At 31.0% G+C, this 23,048-nt stretch overlaps 1 protein-coding gene across 1 annotated transcript; it reads right to left on the bottom strand.

Annotated features, from left to right (window-relative positions):
• Positions 1-3,649: 3,649 nt before the first annotated feature.
• On the bottom strand, positions 3,650-22,312 carry LOC129919946 (GTPase-GDP dissociation stimulator vimar). Its single transcript, XM_056001071.1, has 5 exons — positions 21,848-22,312; positions 7,423-8,337; positions 7,185-7,358; positions 4,956-5,168; positions 3,650-4,894 (listed from the first exon to the last, which is right to left on the bottom strand). The coding sequence occupies exons 1-5, from the start codon at positions 21,852-21,854 to the stop codon at positions 4,299-4,301; spliced, it is 1,905 nt and encodes a 634-aa protein (XP_055857046.1). The 5' UTR covers positions 21,855-22,312; the 3' UTR covers positions 3,650-4,298.
• Positions 22,313-23,048: the final 736 nt, after the last annotated feature.

Here is a 23,048-nt window from a genome sequence, read left to right as displayed (position 1 = left end):
TATGGATCATTAGTCATAGTAAAGTCTTAACTACATTGACTCAAAAAGTGAAAAAGTACAAAAGTGAAAATTTTCAAACGCATTTTTGTATGGTTTTTCGGGCTAGAAAATTAAAATAAATGATGCAGAATGCTTATTTTTCCGTCCAAAAATCAATTTGTAAACTCATTTTTACAAAAAAATCCCGCTAGCGAGAAAAAAAAATATTTTCACTTTTGTACTTTTTCAAAAAGTGGTGAATGTAGTTAAGCCTTAAAACGCAGATTCTTTGGGCCAGTTGTACAAATATTTAATCCGTGGTTCAGAGCAACTTTTATCTTCTATAATCGGTGGCAAAACTGAGTTTTAGCACTGGTTCAAGGTCCATATGTATATTAAAATAACTAAATCAATGCTTGAACCAAAGTTGAACCACAGCAAGGTAAATTATTGAACCAAGGCTAAACCACGTGTGTACGACTGATCTAAATTTGGTTTATTTGTATTTTAACAGCGAACTGCAGAGTATACGAAGTCCGATTTCATACAAATCGAAGAGAATTATGCTTGTTGGAACCACACCTCAAATTCGTATAAAATCGGAGAATTTTCCGCTTCGACGGATACCACGGTAGGATCGAATTTTTTGACACAAATGTTCCAGAGCTAATCTGGGGCCAGACTGTAAAAAAAAAAACAAAACGAAAACTAATATTTATTTTTGAAAAAATGAAGGAAAATGTGGGGCAAATTCAAAATGAATTCTTTCGTTTTTCAATTTATATGAAGCAATTTGTTCTGAATTTGTCTCATATTTTCTTTCGTTTTTCAAAAACAAATGATCGTTTTCGTTTTTTACAGAATCTGGCCCCAGATTATGTACATTATGTGCATCTTTTATTCAAATAGCAGCCCTATTCTGCTATTCGATTCACGTGAATCGAAGGATTCTTTTTCTTAATCATGTCAAATTGGCTTTGAAAAATTTTTAACTTTCGATAGCAAAGTATTGTTCCCGTCTGTTTTAGAAATTCCAAAGAAAAAAAAATGTTTCTAAATTCAATTTTAACTATCTTTTAAACGCTTGGTATTTTAGACTTTCACGTGAATCGAATAGCAGAATAGGGGTGATAAGTTGTTCTAAATTCTATCCATAGTTTGATATCATTTTTATTCTTATATTTAGATTGATACGGAAAACTGTGCCAACAAAATACTTACATTAGTTATTTGAATTTCATTTGTTTTTTCATGGTATGTACTTACATAACGTAAGTGTTACAACTCGTAAAATGCAATTCATAAAAAAGTGCCTATTCCTTTTTTTTCCACTTTGCGCTTCTGAAACCAAACGAGTGATTGCACTTATTAAAAGTTATCTCATGTGACATTGGGGGCAATCCTGAACAAAATGTCCCTGGAAATGTTTCCCATGTTTTTTCCCCTCGGAATTAATTGGTATCGGCAACAAAATTTCCAGGGAAATTTAGCTGTAGGGAGATTCACGATTGCCCAAAAAATTCCGAGGAAAAACAATATTACGAAGGAAACAAAATTCCATTGGAGATTCAGGATAGGGCATATTAATTCAATCCTCTAAAAGGACAATCGCAAAAAATGTCAATATTTCGTTTTATTTATTTTCACAGGATAAATATGTATTCAAAAATTAAAAAAAAAATAATTAAAACTACAATTTTAAATTGTTTCGTCTATATATTTAAATAAATTTGCAATATACTTTTTTAAATATATACTTTTTTTTTGTTCTTATTTTTCAAATTAAATTTTCATGTATATTTCTTAAGTATAACTTTCACTCCACTTAAGAATAAATATAAATACACACTATAATAATTTTTTTTTCTGTTTTTCTTATTTATTTTTTTCAATCAATTAAAATCCTCAATATTTAATTTAAAAATAATTATTATATTTTTTTTTTGTTTCTTTTTTTTTTTAATTTCTTTGTTCAAATTGAATTTGATTTCTTTTCTTTTTTTCTACTTTATAAATATTTAAAAATTTATTTTTTTTTTGTTTTTTTACGAAAAAATTTACTCAAAAAATCTCTATTTTCTGGTATTTTATATTTTATTTTTTTTTGCTTTTTTTTTCTTTTGCAAATTGATTTGAAATTGGAATTGTTTCTATTTAAAAATGTTATATACTTGTTTTTTTTCTTTGTTGTTGTTACACTGATTGTTTGCGTTTATATTTCTTTGTTCGTTAAGTAAAATATTTTGTTAATTATTTGTTGAAACTGGTTCTTTATGTAATGATGATTGTTGGATGTCAACTACTTTGCTTAAATAAATTCTTATAATAAAATACTTTTTGTGTATTGTTTTTTTTTTTTATTTTTATTTAATTAACTTAAATATCTTTAAATTCTACTTAATAATGAATGTTTAATTAAGAAATAAATGTAAATAAATGCATACAATTTAAATGAATTCCTCACAAGTCACAATCGATTTGTGATTTCTTTTTTATTTTTTATTTCCGTTTTTTTTTTTCTTTTTAATCTAAATTACATATCTCGATGCATAAGTTTTTTTTTATTTCTCTTTCATTTTATTATAAAATGTGCTTTGACTTACAATGTTTGGTAAAACGTAAACTTACAAAATTAAAGATGTTATCATGTTCACAACACAGACGTTTTTTTGTTTTATTTATTTTTTAATTTTATTTAGAAACTTCGACTAGCTCTAAATCAATATTTGCTTTTCGATTGCTTCTATTATTTTTTTTTTTATATTTTTAATCACTTTTTTTCATAAACAAAAACAAAATAAACAAAAAATAGAATAATAGTAACACGTTTTTTTTTAGATTGCTTACATGTTTGAAACATGCATATATTGTTTTGATTAAATAATAAATATTTTTACTTTTCAAACTTTATACAAAATGCATTTTTTTGTTTTAATAATGTCAGAGATTAAAAATATACAAGCATATAATTTTGAAAAGAAAAAAAGTTGAACTATTTTAAATAAAAAAAAAGTCAACATAATACAGTCTCCTTTTTATGAATGGGCAGTCAAAACAAATATATTTTTGTAGATATTACAGAAATTGTAAGTAGATTCTGCAGTTAAATAAAATGCTAAGGCTTACCGGTAATTAAGTAAGATTATTTTGTGCGTATTGATTTTAAAGTGGACAGGAATGCTTCATTGGAAAATGTTATATTAATATGTGATGATATCAATTGGCTCATCTTCAAATTCTTAATTAATTCAGTATGATCTGATCTAATCCAAATAAATTCTCTATACGTAAAATTTATTGAAATTATTGGTCTAGAGTTTAAGGAGTTTTTAACTAGATTTTGCTTTAAATTACGCCAAAAATTAAATGGTCAAAAATTTCATTACGTCAGAGTTTTGGGATGTAAAAAAAGTCGTTTATTTCTAAGTTCTTAGAAAACACATACCCTGGCAGTTTAAATGTGAGTAGCACAATAATGAGGGAATTCAATTGTCTCATTCCACTCAATTATCAGGTCTAAGAGCTGAATATCACCCAATAGCGATAGCCCGATGGGTAGAGTATAAATGGGTTCCAAATAGAATAGATAGAAAAAAAAAAGGATTTTAAGGATTTGAAAGGATGAAAGGCGAGAGATATTACAATAAAAAAAAATAAAAATTTTAGAGCCAGAATAGCGACATCCCAAAAAGTTGTTTTCCGATGGTTACAACTTTTTCATGATATAAGAAAAGAAGAGCTTGTTTGGGAAAAGATCAAAGTCGTAAATAAGGCATTAAAGAAAGTGGATATTCAGAAGACGTTAAACTTTTACCTTGAGATACCTTAGTTCACTGGACTTTAATGTAATTGAAAAACTTTGGACATGGCTATCTCAAAAAGTTTATGAAGGCGGTACACTATTTGGGGACAATTCGACTTTAATCGAAGTTTGTTTTAATTATTTAATTAATGATTCTATATCAAACGGTGTATTTAATGTTGAAAAAATTGTATGTATGTTTGAAAACAAGAAATTATCTTACACAATACAATTAATATATTTTTCCAATGAAGTCAATCTGTTTAGAATAAAAACTAAAAAATAATCTCATACAGTTGTTTCTTTAAATCAAAGAAAAGACTTAAAAAACAAAAATGTTTTCACACATTGCCGCTTATACTTATATTTTATCGATCGCGTATTCCCGTCAAAATTGCACCCTTCTCTTTTTGTTATCCCTCACTCTCTTATAAAACCTAACATCTTACAATACTTTTTATATATTTTCTTATATAACAATCTCGAATTCGCCCCCATCCCACACCCAGCCTAGTTCTTATAGCGTACAATACTCTGTTAAACGTGGAATTGATTTCAACAATTCATTAATATTATTTTGATCTAAATGACTAACCAATTTATCTGATGTCTTCAGCAGAGTTGTAAAATTCTGTAGATTTTCGACAATTTCCTTTGTCATTGTATCCGATGACTTTCGTATTAATTCGCCCAGCTTCTTGCCAAGTTCATATTTAATAAGCATCTCAGGCAGTTCAATTTCACTGTCAGCTGGTTTTTTATTTAAGTACACAACGGAGAGTATGCATAAGGCAATAAGGGCTTCATTTTGCATTACCAAATGCTGTGATGTTAACATATTAACCATCGATTCAACAGTTCCATCGATTTCAATAAAAGCTTTTAAACTGGTCTCATCAATGTTTGGTGGTTTTGGAGGTGCTGCACTGGCAGATGGTTCGGCGCCATCTCTGTTCATTACATAGGCTATTTTTGATAGATAAGCATGTTTGACGAGCCATGCCAATAGACGTAGAGATTCTCCTGTTACTCCAGCATAATCTGAGGACTTGCTCCATTCAACTAATTGTGTGATGAGTGTTTTGTTTTTGAGTAGTTCCATTGCTAAGGGCTCTTTAAAGAAAAAACAAACATTCAAAATTTGTAAGATGATATACTTTTTTTAAAATCATACCTTGTCCATCGACTGTCATACGGAGTGTTCCTAATAATTTAAAGACAACTGGCGGCTGGTGTATTTCCAACATCGGTAGAATGGTTTCTACAAGACCTGCTTGTATAACAGCACCTTTATTTGGCTTTGGTATGACTAAGTTTCTCAATGCACTTAGTAAGGCATGTTGTAATCGAACATCATTACTTACACCGTTATTTTTTGAGAGAACGTCTAAGGAGAGGAAAAAAAAAAACAAAAAGAATTAAGAAACGAACACTTTTTACTATCAGACCGAGAATTGGCAGTAGATTTTTCGCGTGAGAGATAGCCGATTTTTATCAATATTTAAAAAGATCTATTAGAGCCAAAGCAGACATTTAATTTTGTAACGAAAAAATTGATTAAAATTCCCAAGGTTTCGACAAGGTTTAAAACTTAAATAAAATCGCGGTAGTACCCGATGGCTAGAACGTTGGACTATGGCGCTAGAGGTCTGGGTTCGTTTCCCAACCTTCACCATTTAAAATTAAAAAAAACAAAGGTTTTTTTCGGGGTACTACCTCTTGTGAGGAATTGACAAGCCTTCAAGAATATCATTATCATCAAAAAAGCATCTCTGCTAGCCATTCGGACTCGGCGGTAAATTGTAGATCCCTTCCCTTCTTGAAAATTAATTACACGTTGGTACATAAAAATGGTTGAGAGTTGTAAGTCGCTAGGTCTTTGGACATTAAAAGTCAAGTCCGAAAAAAAGGAGAAAAGGAGAACTGAACTTGAAATATGCAGTACAGAGAAATTTGTATATTTTGAAATTCAATGTACCCGAAACAAAATAATGTTGCGGGTGGCAATGGTAAGGTGGATGTAGTACTTGACTGCTAACCTGGAGGTTACCTCAGGCAGCATTCTTTTCTTTATCCCCCAGCTTGGAAGTCACCCGTGGGATTATATGAGATAAAACTTATATTATTCTCAATTCACTGTACCAACAAAAAAATTTTTTCCTATCTTTCTATTCCTACTAACTAGTGCCGTGCAGTATGCATTTAAAAGGCATATATATAACATTTCGAGACTTTTCCGAAGAAATTTGCTGTGTGCTCTCGTTCTATAAGAATTATTCAATTGTGTTAAGGCCTGTGCTTTAACGTAACAAATAATTTATATTCAAACTCGATAAGTATAGTTAAGTTCATATCATTGTACTCAACCTCAAACAAGTACGATTATATTTCATATTTTTTATTACTATTTGTTACTGAAGTCGGAAATACTTTTTGGGTCGTGTGAATCATATACAAAGCTGAGATGAAGTATGGAATTACACAAAATTTTGTCATTTAAACTAACGTAGATCCAGCTAATTACGAGATATAAACATCCTCGATGAGATCATTTCCAGCGTTAATGTGGGAATGTTTACATTTAACCAAAGTTTTGATCTTCATAGGACTTTGCTTTCGCCCCGAGTCTGAGCGATATAAAAATTATATAAGTAGCTCATTTCAATAAGATCAGTTGATATTTACACTTTGTTCACTTTTTCTCAATTTTGTGAAAATTCTCTAACCATCTCGCCACGAGGTACTACAGAATGTTTTGTAATGCAATGGCGATAATCGTTTTGATAACTACTTTTGATTGTATCATTTTATGGTTTTCTTTTAGTATGTCTGTGTGATCAATTTATATTGAAGAAGGCTTTTTAATGAACAGCAATTTGTGTGTTACGACCAATTTTATAGGCTGGAGTTACAGAAATTTCACGGAGAGAACCGGATCATCAGATTCCTTTTATTTATGCTATGTCACTTTGGGTCATATGCTTAAAAAATAGTAAATGCTTTTACTTGAAAAATTGTAAAGTATGAACGTTTGTAATCCACATTCTGTGCATATCAAACCTAGTTTATACTTATTAATTTCATATTGCTAGTATTTATTATTTTTTATGCATAGGGGCCTTTATGTTCAATTAACATGAAAAACTTCCACACCCGAGTTGGGATTGAATAAGAAACATAGCTATTGGGAGGACGACGCACTACGTATCGCAGCCATTTGCCACATTTTATCCCAGAACAGAGTTTCTAATTTATTTATTTAACTTGAACCGATTAGCTTTTTTACTAACCGACACAATTCTGTAGTTGTCCATTCGGTTCAAACGCTTATTTCTTCGAACTCTTTTTATAAACCTACAATTTTCTGTTCATAGAAAATCATCTTCATTTTGATTCTACTTACCCAGCAATTTATTCATAATTTTGTTCTCGACCATATAAATGCAATGGCTATCCGTGCGAGCAAAATTACCCAAAGCTAATACACCTGTGGTCAATAAATCAATATCCACTGAGTCCAACCAATCTTCCATATTTTTTAACAACGGTGTCGAATAAAGATAATGCATTGATTCATCTAAACAAAATTAAAAGCAAAAATTAGTATACCTCACAACTTTTTATACAATATAAATACAAACCTCCAGTTAATATAAGTACAATGAGTTCACATGCCAGCTTCATCAAAGCTCGCGCCTCACTAGTACTAGCCAAATTCTTATATTTCTCCAAAAGATTATAAATTGTCTCACATAGACCATCTTTCGCCAGCAACACCTTCACATCATCATTCTCCGCTTGATAATGCAAAAGTTCAAGGCACATTTCAGCTAGATCCGGATTTGTTGACGCAGCCAATATTCGCGCCAATTGCGTATTCAATTGTGTACTAAAATTTAAATCGGCCACATTTTCCGTCAAAATGCTCAATATTGGCAATGTATTTATCAAGAGATCTTCATGTCCATCAACATTTTCAATACTCGTATCGATAATATTTTGAATTTTATCCATAATCTTCAGTTCCATGGCACGTTTGGCCACACGTTCCCCGCCAAGCAAATAATTCGATATAAGTCCACCACGGACTTTAATAAATAGCAATTCATTGACCTTATCAGATTCGGTGGTAACATCGAGGAGATTAATCAAATGCTCATCGCCTCGTGTATTCAATATTATATCACGTGCTTCGTCATTGAGAAAACAAATATTGCCCAAAGCACGACATATTTGTATGGGTAATTCTAGATTCGAGGTGCTATTGACACTCTTCAAACAATCCACAAACATATCGATGACATTTTTGTTTGTGAATTTTTTTCGTTGTATTTCGGATTTGGTGATTTCTGCTATGCATTTGGCAGCCTCTTTTTGTATGACTTGGTTGTCGGACTTGATGAGATTTAGAAACGAATCGGCCAGTTCGAATTTATCAAAACTTTTTGGGTCGGTTGTGGCAGATATTTCAGTAAGAAGCGAGGCAGTTTTATCAACATCGGTTGTGGTGTCGATTGAGGTGGATTTAAGTTTCTCTATGAGATCATCGATTTCTTCTGTAAAATTGAAAAAAAAAGACAAGATTGGTTTAGATTTTGAATGCAGGTTTTATGGAAATCTTTCTTGAGCAAAGAAGTAAATGGTTTGAAACTTTGTTTATCTTAAACCGTTTATTGACTACCCAAGGGTTGTATTTGTTTTGATAAATAGGTAATCTAATGGCACGAGTTACTCCTGGTTCAATAATTCATTTCTTCATTTTTATGAGGCTCTTAACCGTTAAGTATTCCTCAAGTTTTGAAACTACATCGCATAAATATATGTAAAAATTAAATTCAAGAAATATTTATATATTTTTTTCTGCAACATCTTTTTTAAAGGCTCAACTGCCTTTAAAAACAAAATAACAACAAGAACCAACTGAATACAACGTGACAATTGTTCCACAAATTACATTCCAAAGTGTGTCTGAAACAATACCCAAGGGCTGTTGGATACAAATGTTTTTTCATCCCTTGGTTGTTGGCAGAAAAAAAAAATAAATATACATAAAGAAGACTTTTCAGTCAATACGAAACAGCAGTTCGCTCGATGAATGAAAAAAAAAGCTGAATAAATACAAAACCTCATACTCTCCTAACATACCACCAGACCTGTCCGGCCCTTATGTTCATTCGCGCTTGCAGACGCATTAAGTATGTCCTATTTTAGGATTCACGTTGCAATGGAATCCACATAACGCGTCCTCCGCTCTCTCTGCCTGTACGTACAGTGTACACTCCAAAAGCCCAATCCAAGGGTAAGCAAAGCACCCTTCATTGAATGAGTTTCAGAGTCAAGAGAATGTGTTTTTTATGTTCTTGTCGGTTTATTTGTTCAACAGTCTGCTGGGGGCAAAATGGAATGGTCGGGTTCGGGGGTGTGCTTTTTTTTATTAGATGCATCGTTCGTTGGTGCATGATATGAATGTAGTATATACATAAATATAGCACGTTCTGTTTTTTTTTTAAATTTTTTTTTTAACGATTCACATTCTCGATTGCCGAAGGTGTTCCATCCATGGCTTCTCTTGTTAATATGAAAATCCATACTTGGGTTTTGCTTTGTTGAATTTTTTTTCTCTGATTTTGGTTTTGCAAATTTGAGTAAATATAACACATTAAAGTCATTTGGATTTCTTAAAAAAGCAATAAAGAAGGTGGTGTTGAGAGTTTTTGAGATTTAAACCCTAACATTTTCAAATGGTATACAAAATAATATTGATTTAATTGAGCAAAAACCTCTAAACACAACCAAAAAATATAATTAAAAATTATACATTTAGCGCCTAGAAGATTTGCAGTGATTGATCGAGTAACTAAAAATTCTCCCTTTTTAAAAGGTACGATTTTATGTGCTTTCAGCTGAGTGTTAGACAATTCTATTTGAAAATTTAATTTTATTTTTTAACATGTGATAAGTGCATGTGGGTCTATTTTAAAGATTTACTTCATGCAAGAAATGCAAAAAATCTGACATTTTTTTTGCTTTCTAAAGCATTTGATTTAAATTCACAAATATATTTCATATTGTATGACGACGAGATATATAATCACTTTCAACATAAATAAATAGGATAACCGTGTCATACGCACTATTTCTTATGGTAAAACATACTTGCATCTATCTACCATATAAAATTACAAAAGAATAATTATTTTAATTGAGTTTTAATTTTATAAGAAAATTAAAAAAAAATCATTTTAAAAATTCAAAGCACTTAAAAACAATCAAAATTATTATTGAAATTGTTTAACCGCTTAGTTTCTCAAAAAAAAAAAAATAGAAAATAATCTAAAAAATTTTAGAGCTGCTTTTTTAAAAACAAAATATTAAACATTTAAAAAAAAAACAAGTCTTATTAAAAAAAAAAGCTTTTAAAAATTGATTTTTCAAAAAAAAAATGTATTTATTTTTTTTAAGGTCCAAAAATTATGTATATTTTTCAAAGTTTTGCTTAATCTCAAGACTACTAAACTTTTCTGTACAAAAATGTTTGTAATTTTTTAATTTTCAAAGTTTTGCTTAATCTCAAAGTAACTAAACTTTTATGTACAAAAATATTTGAAATCAGCTAAGTCGTTTATAAGAAATTCAAAAAACAAGAATTAAAAATGTAAGCCCTCGTCTGCGATGTCACAGAGATTTTTTTGTCTGTGCTCGTTAGAGCTTTTTTATTTACGGTTATAAGAGAGGTACTGCTAGTTTCGGTACTAAAAAATTAAATTTCGCCTTCTATAGATTAAATAAAGCTCTTAACTCTCATGTTTAGGACAGACGCTTTCAAGAGATATCGTTGTTAGATGAAGCAAAAGCAAAAGACCTAACGCCATTTTCTTCAAACTTGATAGCTAACAGTTTTGGATAATTTCATAGTGTGGAAATTGGAATTTTTTGTTAAATTTAAAAATTAGTTTACGATTTGAAAGATTTGCAATTTTTAATGGCGATTTTAATTGTAATGGAGATTAAGTAAATTGGCCCTTAATGAGATCTTTAAATTAAAACACGTAAATTGTGTAAGTTTTTTTTTTTTTCTTAAAAAGTATTTATTATATTAAAATTAAAAACTAATTAGAATTAAAAATTAAACAGAATTAAATCCTACGATAATATTGACACCATTCTTTATAATCGATAAAAACCGTTTCGAATCCCAACAAATTGAAGAGATACCTATTCCAGAGAGAATCATATTCAGTTGGCCCTCTGCCATGTTTAAACATACAACACACTGTAGATTATTTTGTAGGGGTGTCAATTGCATACGGGGACTCTTGACTTCGAAAAACAATGGTGTATTGTGTATTGTTTTTCCAATGCAAGTGTCCCCTGATATCCCTGCAAAGCAAGGAAATCAATTTTATCCCTAAATTAATATTGTCTCTCCGATGAGAGTAATGTTCCATTTTTAACCATTGTAATTGTCCTCATAGCTTCTCCAACCGCTTCATTTCGCGAACTTTTTGATCCCCCCAACCCCCTTGAGAATTATTTCTTTTCAAATTAGAATTGTTTAAAATATTTATTAAAATTGATCATTCCAGTGTAAACGACACTCTGTCCTTGTATCCAAATTAGTATTCTTCGATCGGAGGTGTTCTCTTAGGAGTTAATAAATTCATAAACATATGATTCCTAACACCCATTAATTCAACTGACACACAATTTGCAATTCAATTTGCATGTAATTTGACTTCTTGACACCGATCATTGGAGCCTGGTACCCATTTGCTAAAATAAATACAACAACAAAAAACCATAAAACGCATTTTTGGCGAATGATTATTTATTTAATGATTTAAATTCGTTTTTGCATTCCGATTTATCTTTGGTATTATTTTGACAGTAAATTTTTTTGGTTTGACATACATTTTGGTGAAATTGAGATTAGGAAATTACTAGTTTTTTGCTTTTTTCTTCACATATTTTTTTGAAATCGGTTTCATCCATGTTCCACCGAAATCGGTATAGATTAATACTTTTTAACAACTACAACTTGTTTTTTAATAAAGCGAGTAACGGGTGATTCCAATTTTATAAAGATTATCACATGAGGGCATCTTGAGGCCTTGTGCCTGTGCCAATTGTGCACGGCTGCCAAAACTTCTAGCTCGAGCCATCATTGATTCGCCTGGTTTGAGGCACATTTATTTTGTTGATTGAGAGCGAGAAAAAAGGGAGAGAAAAGAGAAGAACAGAGAAGAGAGAGAGTGTGTAAGTTATTTGTGTCATTGGATAACATCAATAAAAATCAAATTAGAAATTATCGTAGTCACAATAACACAACACTTACGGTAGCTCCTCTCGCGAAAGCAGTTCTGTTTCATAGTGTAAATGAAATCTTCCTCCACAGAATTCTCTAGGCGCCCCAGCGAGCCTTGGTAATCACTTTGGAAATTCTCTCGCACGTAATATGGAACGTTTAGGTGCTGGGTTTCCCGTCTCTCTGGGTATTTTCTGTAAAATTTTGAAACGGAAGTCAAGAGTCAGTCAATGTGTGTTCAACAAATTTTATGTGGATGGGTTTTTTTGAAAATAAATGCTATGTATTTATAATTTTTTGAAACCTACGTGGACTGAGACAGGCTATACACCGGGTCCGAGGTGAAGAAGGATGATAACATCGATATCAGAATAAGAATAAGGATGAGGCCAAAGGCCAAGCTTGGTTGAGGACTGGTCTCTCGGTGGGCATGGCCTCCATTAGCTGCACCACCAGCACCACCACGTCGTCTATTTGCGGGAAAATTCCCAAAGAACATGTTGAAGAGCTCCTCGGCGGATATATCTCCGTCACGCTCAAATGCATTTTCGAATGTTCGATGATGGTTGTGATGCGCATAATACTGTTGGAAACTACTCTGGCCATTCAAACCACTAATGGTTGCCTTTGAACCCAACATATCGTATTCTTTACGTTTTTGGGGATTTGTAAGAGTGGCCACAGCATTGCCAACAATCTTAAAAGCCTCAACAGCTCCTGGGGCTCGATTTTTGTCAGGGTGCAATTGCAAGGCGAGACGTTTGTAGGCTTTTTTGATAGTGGAGTCGGTAGCATCTTTAGTAACGCCTAGAACTTCATAGAAATTCTTACAATTCTTGATTTTCTTAACAAGTTCTGTCTGCTCGCCTGAATAATCATTTTCGTTGTGAAATTCGTTCTCACTGCGTTTTCTTTGTCGAGTAGTATTTTCTTGATCTGATTTTTGTTGTTCATCATTCTGACCTGGAGTCTGATAGCTTGATATGATGGTGCTAATGAGGTCTTCAGCCTCTTTGGATGGATAGAGATTTTGAGCTTTTCGTAAGAACTTGAGTGCTTTCTCATAGTTGCCACTATTTATTTCTCTAAGGGCAATATCAATGCATCGATTGGATTCATCTCGATTTCCATCTAATCCAGCAGCTTGGGTAAGTTTAAACAAAAGTTAGTCAATTAACAAAGAGAAGGGGGTTTGATAAAAAAAATGATTCCGAAAACTACGTTAATGTAACGAAGAAGAAGATTTCAATGAAATTGTGTGGTGATTTGTGTTTTAGTCAGTCAGCTTTGGTTTTTAAATTTTTGAGAGTTTACGTTGTTAGTTTTGTATATTATATTTTAATGCCATGCAAAATTATAAGAATAAGTTTAAAAAAGAAAACTTTAGAAACTTTAATTGTGTCTAGCGTTTTTAATTTACATTAATATATTTAGCTTTATAGTAGTTGTGTTGTGAGATTCTTATGAACAAAAGAAAAATAAAAATGTTCACTTGATGTTCAATTATGACATTTGATGAGTTGAAATAAAAGCTTATTTTTAGTAAACCAAGTCCCTAAGCTAAAGAGCAACTATGGGATAAATATTGGTTTCGTGTCTAAACCAATATTATGTCGCACCCCGTCACATAAGCCGGTGACTTTCGTTTTTTTTTTCTATTAATGCTTCATTCTGAATATTTGAGTTAATGTTATTTCGCAAAGGGCTCTTACCTAACTATGTATAATTTTTGAGCACAGTTTAAAGCGTTTACAACTAAAAGAAATTTTTAGATCTCTTCGAAAAATTCGTATTAAGGAAATTAACGGTGTTTGCAAATAAATTGTGGAATTGGTTATTTTACATTTTCGACGACGAATACTAGGCAATAAGAAGAAATTTAAGTTATTACTAAATTTTTTCGAGAATTGACGAATTTTCTTTTTTATGAAAAATAAAGATACAATAGCAAATTCCGTGAGATGTACAAATATGTGCTGAAAACACCCGTGCGCTTCCGAAATCCGCAATCTCGATCAGTTGAAATCTGCAGAGAAGAGTCGAAGAATAATTTACATAAAGATTTTTAAAAATTTAATTCGCGAAATGAACAGACGACCCCAAGTGGATCGGGTCAAAATTCTGCTTTTCAAAATTCTGCTTTTTTAACGAAAATTCTGTTTTTCAAAATTCTGCTTTTTTTCTATTCTGCTTTTCAAAATTCTGCCAGCATTATACTTAAACAAAAAAATTCTGCCAATTCTGTTTTTTTTTATAGCATATGCGCTGCCTAAGGAAAAATACACCTCATCAATGTAATTCAACATTGGTACTTTCCTAAATTTTTAGACTGACTTTCTTTCAAATAAAATCTATAGCTTATTGGAACCGATGTTGTTTGATACAAAATATTCCTTTTCTTATTCAAATTTTTGAATATTCATCATTATTTGACAAATTAAAAAAATTTTAAATTATTTTCTTAATATTTTCAAATTTATTCATTTATAAAACAAAAATTAATATGCATTCAAAGAATGACAAATTATTTAGGTAAGTAATCAAATAAGTAGATAATTTTTCAAGAAGATGATTTTACAGAATTTTGAAAAAAATTAAAAAAGGGTTTGGAAAATGTTAAAAAGCGCGCGCTTTTTAACATTTTCCAAACCCTTTTTTAATTTTTTGCAGAATTTTGAAAAACAGAATTATGAAAAGCAGAATTTTGAAAAACAGAATTGTGAAAAACAGAATTTTGAAAAGCAGAATTTTCGTTAAAAAAGCAGAATTTTGACCCCAACCCGACCCCAAGTTGTCATAGTGTGCTAGAGGAGGCAATGCCAAATATTGTCGTGTGTTTCTTATTTATTTTTTATTTTTCAAAAAGAATTTTGTTACTGTTTCACCATACACAAAAATATGCAATAGAAATTTAAAGTAATTTAAAAAAAAGATAAAGAGTGTGCGTTTATTTTGAGCAGAAGTGCACTTGTATGTCTGAAAATAATGATCTAACTAATACATATGGACTTAGTAGCTTGCGCTTTTAACAGAACCTTATTTATTTTTTCTTATTTCAAAAATGAGAAAATTAATTTTCAGAATGTTGTGCTCCAAGAAATACCGTGTAGGTTATTTGAATAATAATTGACTTTCCGAAACACAAAAAATTAACCCTGATCAAAGTTTGAAATCATCTAAAATATTCCTTGGAAAATTTTGTCAAACCGGCTTGCTGATACATTTAACAAACAATTGAGGCAAAGTTTCAGGTTGTACTTCCATAGTGTTCCTTGGTTTTATTTTCGCGATGATGCTTCAATTGAAGTCTTAAACAAAATCTCTTTTTAAATAAAAGTTTAAAAGTTATAAGGCTCTTTTTTACTTTTTAAAAAAGATCTTTTTCTTGTTAAGTTCTTCAATTTTTTAGACTTCGTTAATAAAATAAAATGCACGACTGGGTCGCACGTACATATGTATGTATGTAAATGTTCTTGCAGTTCAAAACACTATTATATTATGTTAGTTTGCTTGTAGATTTTAAGAGCTCCTTCTATATAAATGTTAAAGAAATTTTATTGATGTTGGTGTTAAGGCCCAATTTTGATAAATGACTTTTTTGGAAAAAACTAAAAAGTTTTATTGCGATTGCTTTAAATAATCAAATATCAAAATCGAAAGATTCTCAAAATCTAGTACTTCAAGAACTATCGGGGATGATTTATGTGAGCTATGTTTGATTTCATTTATCAAATTAGCTTTCCACAACATGTAAACCCTTCTCAAAGTTTGAAAACATCTTTAATATTCCTATATATTTTTCTTTGCTGATGCAGTTCTCAATTGGGGCAACATTTAGGGTTGTAGTTCCATAATGTTCTTTGGTTTTATGTTTGTGATAATACCACAATTGGAATAAAAACAGCTCATCCCTCAAACAAAATCTACTGTTTTTATAAAATAAAAAGAAACTTAATGACGATTTCTATCTTTGTGACCTTTTTTGTTATAAAAAATTAACTCCTAAGTAGGCTTGAGGTCAGTTTTGTTTTCTTAAGTTTCCTTCGACGTTTCGGCTGTTACAGGCTTCTTCAGAACTAATGTTTAAATGTAAAAAAAATTTTCACACTTAAACTTTAGTAATGGCCCACTTAGGATTTTGAAACTTCAAGACTTTTTTGACGAGAAAAACACATATTTCTCGGACTTCCCTGTTGTATTAGTTAAGTTTTTCAGATTTTATCTTCGTTAATACAAAATTGTAAAATGAATACCTAATTAAAGAAGATTAAAAAAAAAAAAATTAAGAATTAAATAAATCCAAGTCAGAGAGATATTCGATTTAGAAGGAGTTAAAACTGTACCGATTTTCGTTTTTTGATTTTAACTATTACTTGTTATGTGTAAATTGATGAACTTAACATAATCCCTCATCCCTCATGAACACGACACGAAATATTTATAAAACACATGAAATAAGTAACAAGCGATTGTTAATTTGATAATCATCTTACATGAAACGAAAAGCATAAATTTTGAATTTTAACAACCAACTATCACTTTTACCGATTCCAAACCAGTTAAAACAATTCATGTAATTTCACGTAAATACTGGAGAGGATATTGAACACACTATCCGTGATACTTCAATCATGCTTAATTTTGATCTATATTAATCCCTCGGTGAGTTTACTTTCACTTTTTATTCTTTTCTAATCATTCGTTTTGAAAAATAAAACATTTTACATTCTAAGCATGGAAAATTTTTCATTAAAAAGTTAACTTAACATAGGACGGAAGTAATTAGAAACTTCGTAAGAAAAAAAAAAAACACTTCATTATACGTTATGTGATATTATGGTGTCATTTCATTTTCTTTGAAACAAAGAATACACTCATTCTCTATGTTATGATTGCGTAATATACATAGTTTTGAAAAAAAAAACTATGCTTTCTATCATCCGTATCATACATTTCTGTCTGTTGTGGATACACATTGCTTAAGTAAGTGTCTACCTACATATCAACCACAAAACAACCCTCCAACAACTTGCACACATAGATTTTCAAAAATAAAATAAAAAACAAGTTATTGAAATGTTAAACCACCCTTTTCACATGTCTTTTATTATATTTTTTATTTAATCTATTTAGTTGCAACTGTATATTTAATTAAATTAACAAATCAAATCAACTTCTCTTCCAAACAACCCAATAGAATAGTAACAACAACAAAAAAAAAAAGGGCAAACAAAAAACATCTGCACAGGTGAATGCCACTCTGAATTATTTTTCTGCTTCGTTTTCTTCTGCTCCGGTTCTCTGTACTCCTCTCTCAACTTTTGAACATATATATTTCTTTACCACAAAAACGAAAACATATATCAACCAAAACAAAAAAAGCAAAAGCACTTTCTTCCCCCTGATTCACGGGTGCATCATTCATCCCAGACTAGCAGCAAGAACAGAGGCATTAGAAACAGAAACAGCAATCATCATCATCATCAAACTAAACTCCAAGTTAAAACTCGACCCGAAGAAAAGAAGCAAATAATATACAGCACACAATCTATCCTCCGCCCGCACCATGACGAACAAGCCAACCAACCAACCAACAAACGAACGGAGAAGCATCAGCAATTCCCTCAGCCATCAGCAATTGCGCTAGTTCTCTGGTAGCTGGTGGTGCTCTACTGATAAAAGAAAAAATAAAACAGTGTAATGAGAATGTTCAAAAGAAAACACCCCTTAGTTTGTTATAAAAAATCCCACATTGCTTGCAATTTTTACTCTAAAAAAAAAAATTACCATTCTCTCTATGGGAAATGTGTCTTTTTTTTTTGTGATGAGTAAAAAGATTTTCTGTGGCAAAACATGGATAAGCTAGAGTCTTACTTTCGAACGTGTACTCTCTGTTACGCGTTATATACGAATTAAAATTACGAACAACTTTTTGTCAGTCAATTTATTTAATTTTTTTAAGTAGGTATTAAAATATTAAGAAAGCAATCAAATAACTTAGTGATTCATTTTATAAAAGAATTTCTAATAGGTCAAAATCTTTGGTTTGCGTATGTGTGCGCAATGGTTAGTGCAATGGACTATAACGTCTGGGTTCGTATCCCAGCCTCAACCTCTTGCGAGGAATTGAAAAAGTCTACAGAATGTGATCAAATTTAAAGTTTTTATAGCAATTCTTTGAACCAATATTAATACTGAAGGCCATTTTACGTTTACCAAGCCAATTTGCCACAATTAACTTCCTATAAAGTTTTATAAATGTCAGCATTTTTTTAAAAACTCTTTTACGAACTTAATTAATTTACCAAAAATTCAAATTCTTCCTGGTTTACGCACTTAACTTAAATAAATATGCAAATTAAATAACAGTGAATAGTTCATAGGAAAACCGAGATATCATTTAAAAATTCATGTTCCATTCAAAAGATCAAACACCCACACAAACCCTTTTCAAATTTACATACAGCAACAGCAAATAATAATACTACAAAATCAAGGAATTTTTTGTTCATATTTAAACTAAGAACATTCTTTGTAAATCATTTTCAATTACCATCAAATTTATATAGAGGGCCCAGGAACGGTTAAATATAATGCGGGGCATAGATCATCCCTACCAACTTACGAAAATTTCGTGCATTGTTTTATGTGTCATTTTCTCATTTTATATCATGTTTGTTAATAGATATGAATGACAAGCGTGTTTGTGTCATATCAAGGCAAATTGACTTTAATTGACATATCAGTTCAAATGCTATATTTTGAAATTTTTCCGTCTGACCATCAATTTTTTTAATTGGACCAACCCGCGAAGGACGAGTGTAACTTGGATTGAATTCCTGTGATCTTGGACCACGAAAATACCTAATGTATTTAAAAAATTAAATTCTGTTTACTTTCGTTTCATCCGCAAAAAAACATATTATTCGAAAAACACTCATAAATTCGAAAATAATTTTCTATTTTGTATGAACCTCTTTTATATGTATGTACAATGAATGAAACTTTAAGGTTATACATACAGGGTGTCCCAAAAGAAATTGTCGAAATGAAATAAGCTGAAAGACCAACTTAAGAAAAAATTGTATTTAGTACGCCATTTTGCTACAAATTAATTAACAGTTCGAAGTTAAAAAAAAAACATCATCCAACTTTTCTTTTAGAACAGCACCTTGAAAAAATTTGGTTTATTATTTTAAAAAAATTGCACTTTTAAAAAAAAATAATAAACTTTTCAAAATTGAACTCAATTTTACGTGAATAAAAAGAGTTCTTTTGATAAGATTCTATTACGAATTGGGTTTCACGATTGTATTTGGAACACAAAGTTTTATGTCGATTTTCATTTGTTTTGAGATTTTTATGCAAAATTCGTATCCAGGAAATTACCAACAAAAATTATTTTCTGATTGGATTTTTCTCCAAAGTCAGTTCTACTTAAAAGTTATGTCCTCTGATTAAATTTTTATTGAAAACAAAAATACGAAATTTGCGTTCTTGGGGGATTAAACCACGTAAATGCGGTAAACAAGGTAAAATGGAGAATTTGGTAAATGAGCTATCAAAATTTGTATGGAAAAAATCGAAAAATGGTAATCTTTTATCCACACCTTTACGCTTCGGGTGTCATTCTAGGAAAAAAATGAACTTGCTCATAATGTTTGGCCATTTCTTAAAACGTCAAATTTAAGTTAAGTATCGTATATTGTAAGTACATATTTTTAGGAAGCATGCAAGAATCCCAAGAGTAAAAGTCATCGGATCAAAACCATAAATCCGAAAAAAAAGTGGTCGAACACAATGGGTTCTTGGTTGGCATCACCTAGCTGGCGCCCACTTTCCTTCTTCCTGAACCAAGGCCGCTCCTAATAACAACTCCGCCCAATTCAAAAAATCCCGTCAACATGGTTCGTTTATGGTAGTCATGTAAATAAGAAATTTCTGTTCTGACCATTAAATGTTCGCAATAATAATGCCAGCATTAAAATCAGAATCAAGTTTTGCATTACAAAAGTGTTTTTTTATTTAACAATAAAAATGTAAAAATCTGAAATTTTGATTTTAAATGGTGCTCAACTTGTTCCAGATTGTTATCGCAACTCTCAGAAAGTTGACAGACTTCGTAAATGCACAAAAAGTATGGAACAGACCTAAGTCTTAAAACAATTCACTTTGGCATCACTTGAACCAAGACAAATCGTCCCGTTTCTGCCTGAACCACGTATCTACATAGTAAATTTTGTTCAGTTCTTAAAATAAATATACATTTTTCTCAAAGTTAAAAATATGAATTAAACAAAGGGAAATCAAGTTATGTTTATGACGTATTGATTAAGTTGTTTCTACACTTAAACCTTTGTATCTATTCTTTCTGTAAGTTTTAGAGCAATGTTTAACAGAAAATTAAATCTTAAAAAAAAAATGTACGGGACGAAATGTCAAAACAAAAAGTGGTTAATTTAGCCATTTTCTATTTGCTTTTGAGATTTTTGTGTAAAAATCTCAGTTTTTTTTCCTGCAAATAGAAGATGAAGTCTAGTTTTGTAATTGTGTACGAAATCTGTTCACATAAAAAAACTTTTTTAAAATAAAACAACAACAAACGTCAAACAGAGTGTATGTCAGCTATTACATGAAGCCTCAAGAGGCTTGACTCTTTTTCCGAATTTTCTTTTGACAATCATTCTGTGAGGCTCATACTATTACACGATGCCTCTTGAGTCAAAGACTCAAATTTGACATTTCTCTTTTGATTTAAAATTTTTTGTTATTGTATTGCACGAAGAAGCAAAATGAAATGGAAGGGAATGTTGAAAAAAGAAACGTCAAAAAAGAGTATCAGAATTTCGACCCACGACTCTCCGGTCGGATAACTTTTTGTTTTATCTTCTTTCTCTTTTGCACTCATTAGTTTTGAACAAAGTCGCGCCTCTTGAGGCTTCGTTTGAATCTTGATAAAAATCGAGATTCAGATTAAAAAATCTCGAATACATTTTTTTGAATCTCAAGTCGGAAATAGATCATGAAATCTTAGATTTTTCCTCTCTTAACTCAATTCTTTAGCTGTCAGATTCACAAATCTGACTAAATCTCGCAAATAGAAAACGACATGTCCAAAAATTCATTTGGCATCACTTATACCAAGAGAAATGTCAAAATTAAAACTGTTTTTTTTTTCTCAAAACCGTTCAAAAATATTCAATAATTAATTAATTTATTACCAATAAATAACAAATAGTACTTCCTCACTTTAAAAATAACACTGTATTTAATACATTCAGTTGTTTTGAAGTAAAAAAAAGTCCCTTAAAAAAATAAATAAAAATCCCCACGGCCTGCGAACACTGTCCATGCTGCTGCCGATTTCTGTCCTCTTCAAAGTGAGGTTAGGGTACAATGTTATTTTTTATGGGCCCCAACAAAGGTCGTTAATATTGATTTTTCAAACAAATTCTATTTTCTGTTGGATTTTCCTCACAATTTTCCATACCAATTGGTTTTTGATAAGAGATGAATGAACAACAATCGCTTCCCATTGATCATTTCTCTAAACTAACAAACATCCCAACTATAAATTTGTGAAAAACAAAAAAAAAAAATCCTTATGATGAATGATCATTGGAATTTCACGGATGACTTCGTTGTCCCCCATTTTTTTTCCTTTTTTTTTTGTTTGGTTAAATTGGAGTTTTTTATTTGTTTCTTTTTTTAGGTTTTAATTTACAAGAGACAAGAAACTTAATTATGTTTTTTTTACTTACTCGCCATGATTTGATGTTTATTTTAAACTTTTTTTTTGTTTATTATTTCGTAATGAAAGAGGACTGAAGGGGCACTTTGGAGAGAAAAAAAAGTATCTTCTTTTTTTTATTGAATTTTCTCTCTTGAGCAGGGTGAAAAATGAATGTTCTTCGTCGTTGTCGGTGGAACACACTTGAGACACACGACCTGATATAAATTAAGGAAAAATAAAAAAACACGACACCAAGAAAACACAAAAAATATATATATTTTATTCAATTGAAATTTATATTAAATTATCGAGAGACTTTTAACAAGAAGTTTTGAACAAAGTAGTTTTTTTGAATGCTACATTTGAGTTTGAAGAAGAAAATTTTTATTGCTTTTGATTTTTTTCTGAGATGAGACTGGGAAAAATATATATTTTTATTTTAAAACATAACTCGTCTCGTCGGCGACCGCGGCGAATATGATGCAGAAAAGTCAAACAACAAAATAAAGAGCGAGTACACAGGAGGATTTCTGGAACGAATTTGATGAGAATGAAGGAATGGTGAAATTGGATTTGTGTGGATTGTGGATGGTAAATTGGGTAGAGATGTTGTTATATTTGAAATGTAGATGGAGTTGCGTTTTTTTTTTGAATCAGCAGTTGCATGTGTCAAAAATTTGGGTAGTGTAAAGTTTCACATGAACCAAATTCTATCTTCGGCAAAAATCTTTCAGCGGTAAAAATGTAACTACAGCCCTGTTCCATTGGAGGTGGTAGTCTACTAATAGTAGATGTTTTGGTTAATCGAGTACTATTATCTACTCATGCTCTTCTTCCCGAGTCGATATAAGATTTGTATTGAATTCGTTGAAAGTGCGTTCCATTGAAAATCTCTAGTAAACTACTAGTAGTACTTTGCCACCTCCCAAAGGAACAGGGTTTACTATGGAAAACTCTCAAATATTTTCACGAAAATGCTAGTGATAAATTTGCAGTCGTCAGTGTAAAAGTAAAATGTTTTTCCGACCTTTCAAAAAACATTTAACACTGAAATGTTCACGTTCAGGTGAATATTTTTTGTTTACGAAAATGCTGTCGTTTTGTCGTCTGTCAGAGCGTTAGTGTTGGATAGCCTTCAAGCTTCGTCCATAAAGGCTTGGCCACACCGGAGGGTACGCGGTAGCAGTACGGGTAGCGGCAACGATATTTGTATTAAAAAAATTCCACAC

The sequence above is a fragment of the Episyrphus balteatus genome, chromosome 1 (genome assembly GCF_945859705.1).
Source record: "Episyrphus balteatus chromosome 1, idEpiBalt1.1, whole genome shotgun sequence".
NCBI classification, from domain to species: domain Eukaryota; kingdom Metazoa; phylum Arthropoda; class Insecta; order Diptera; family Syrphidae; genus Episyrphus; species Episyrphus balteatus.
This window is presented reverse-complemented; position numbering and strand designations above follow the sequence as displayed.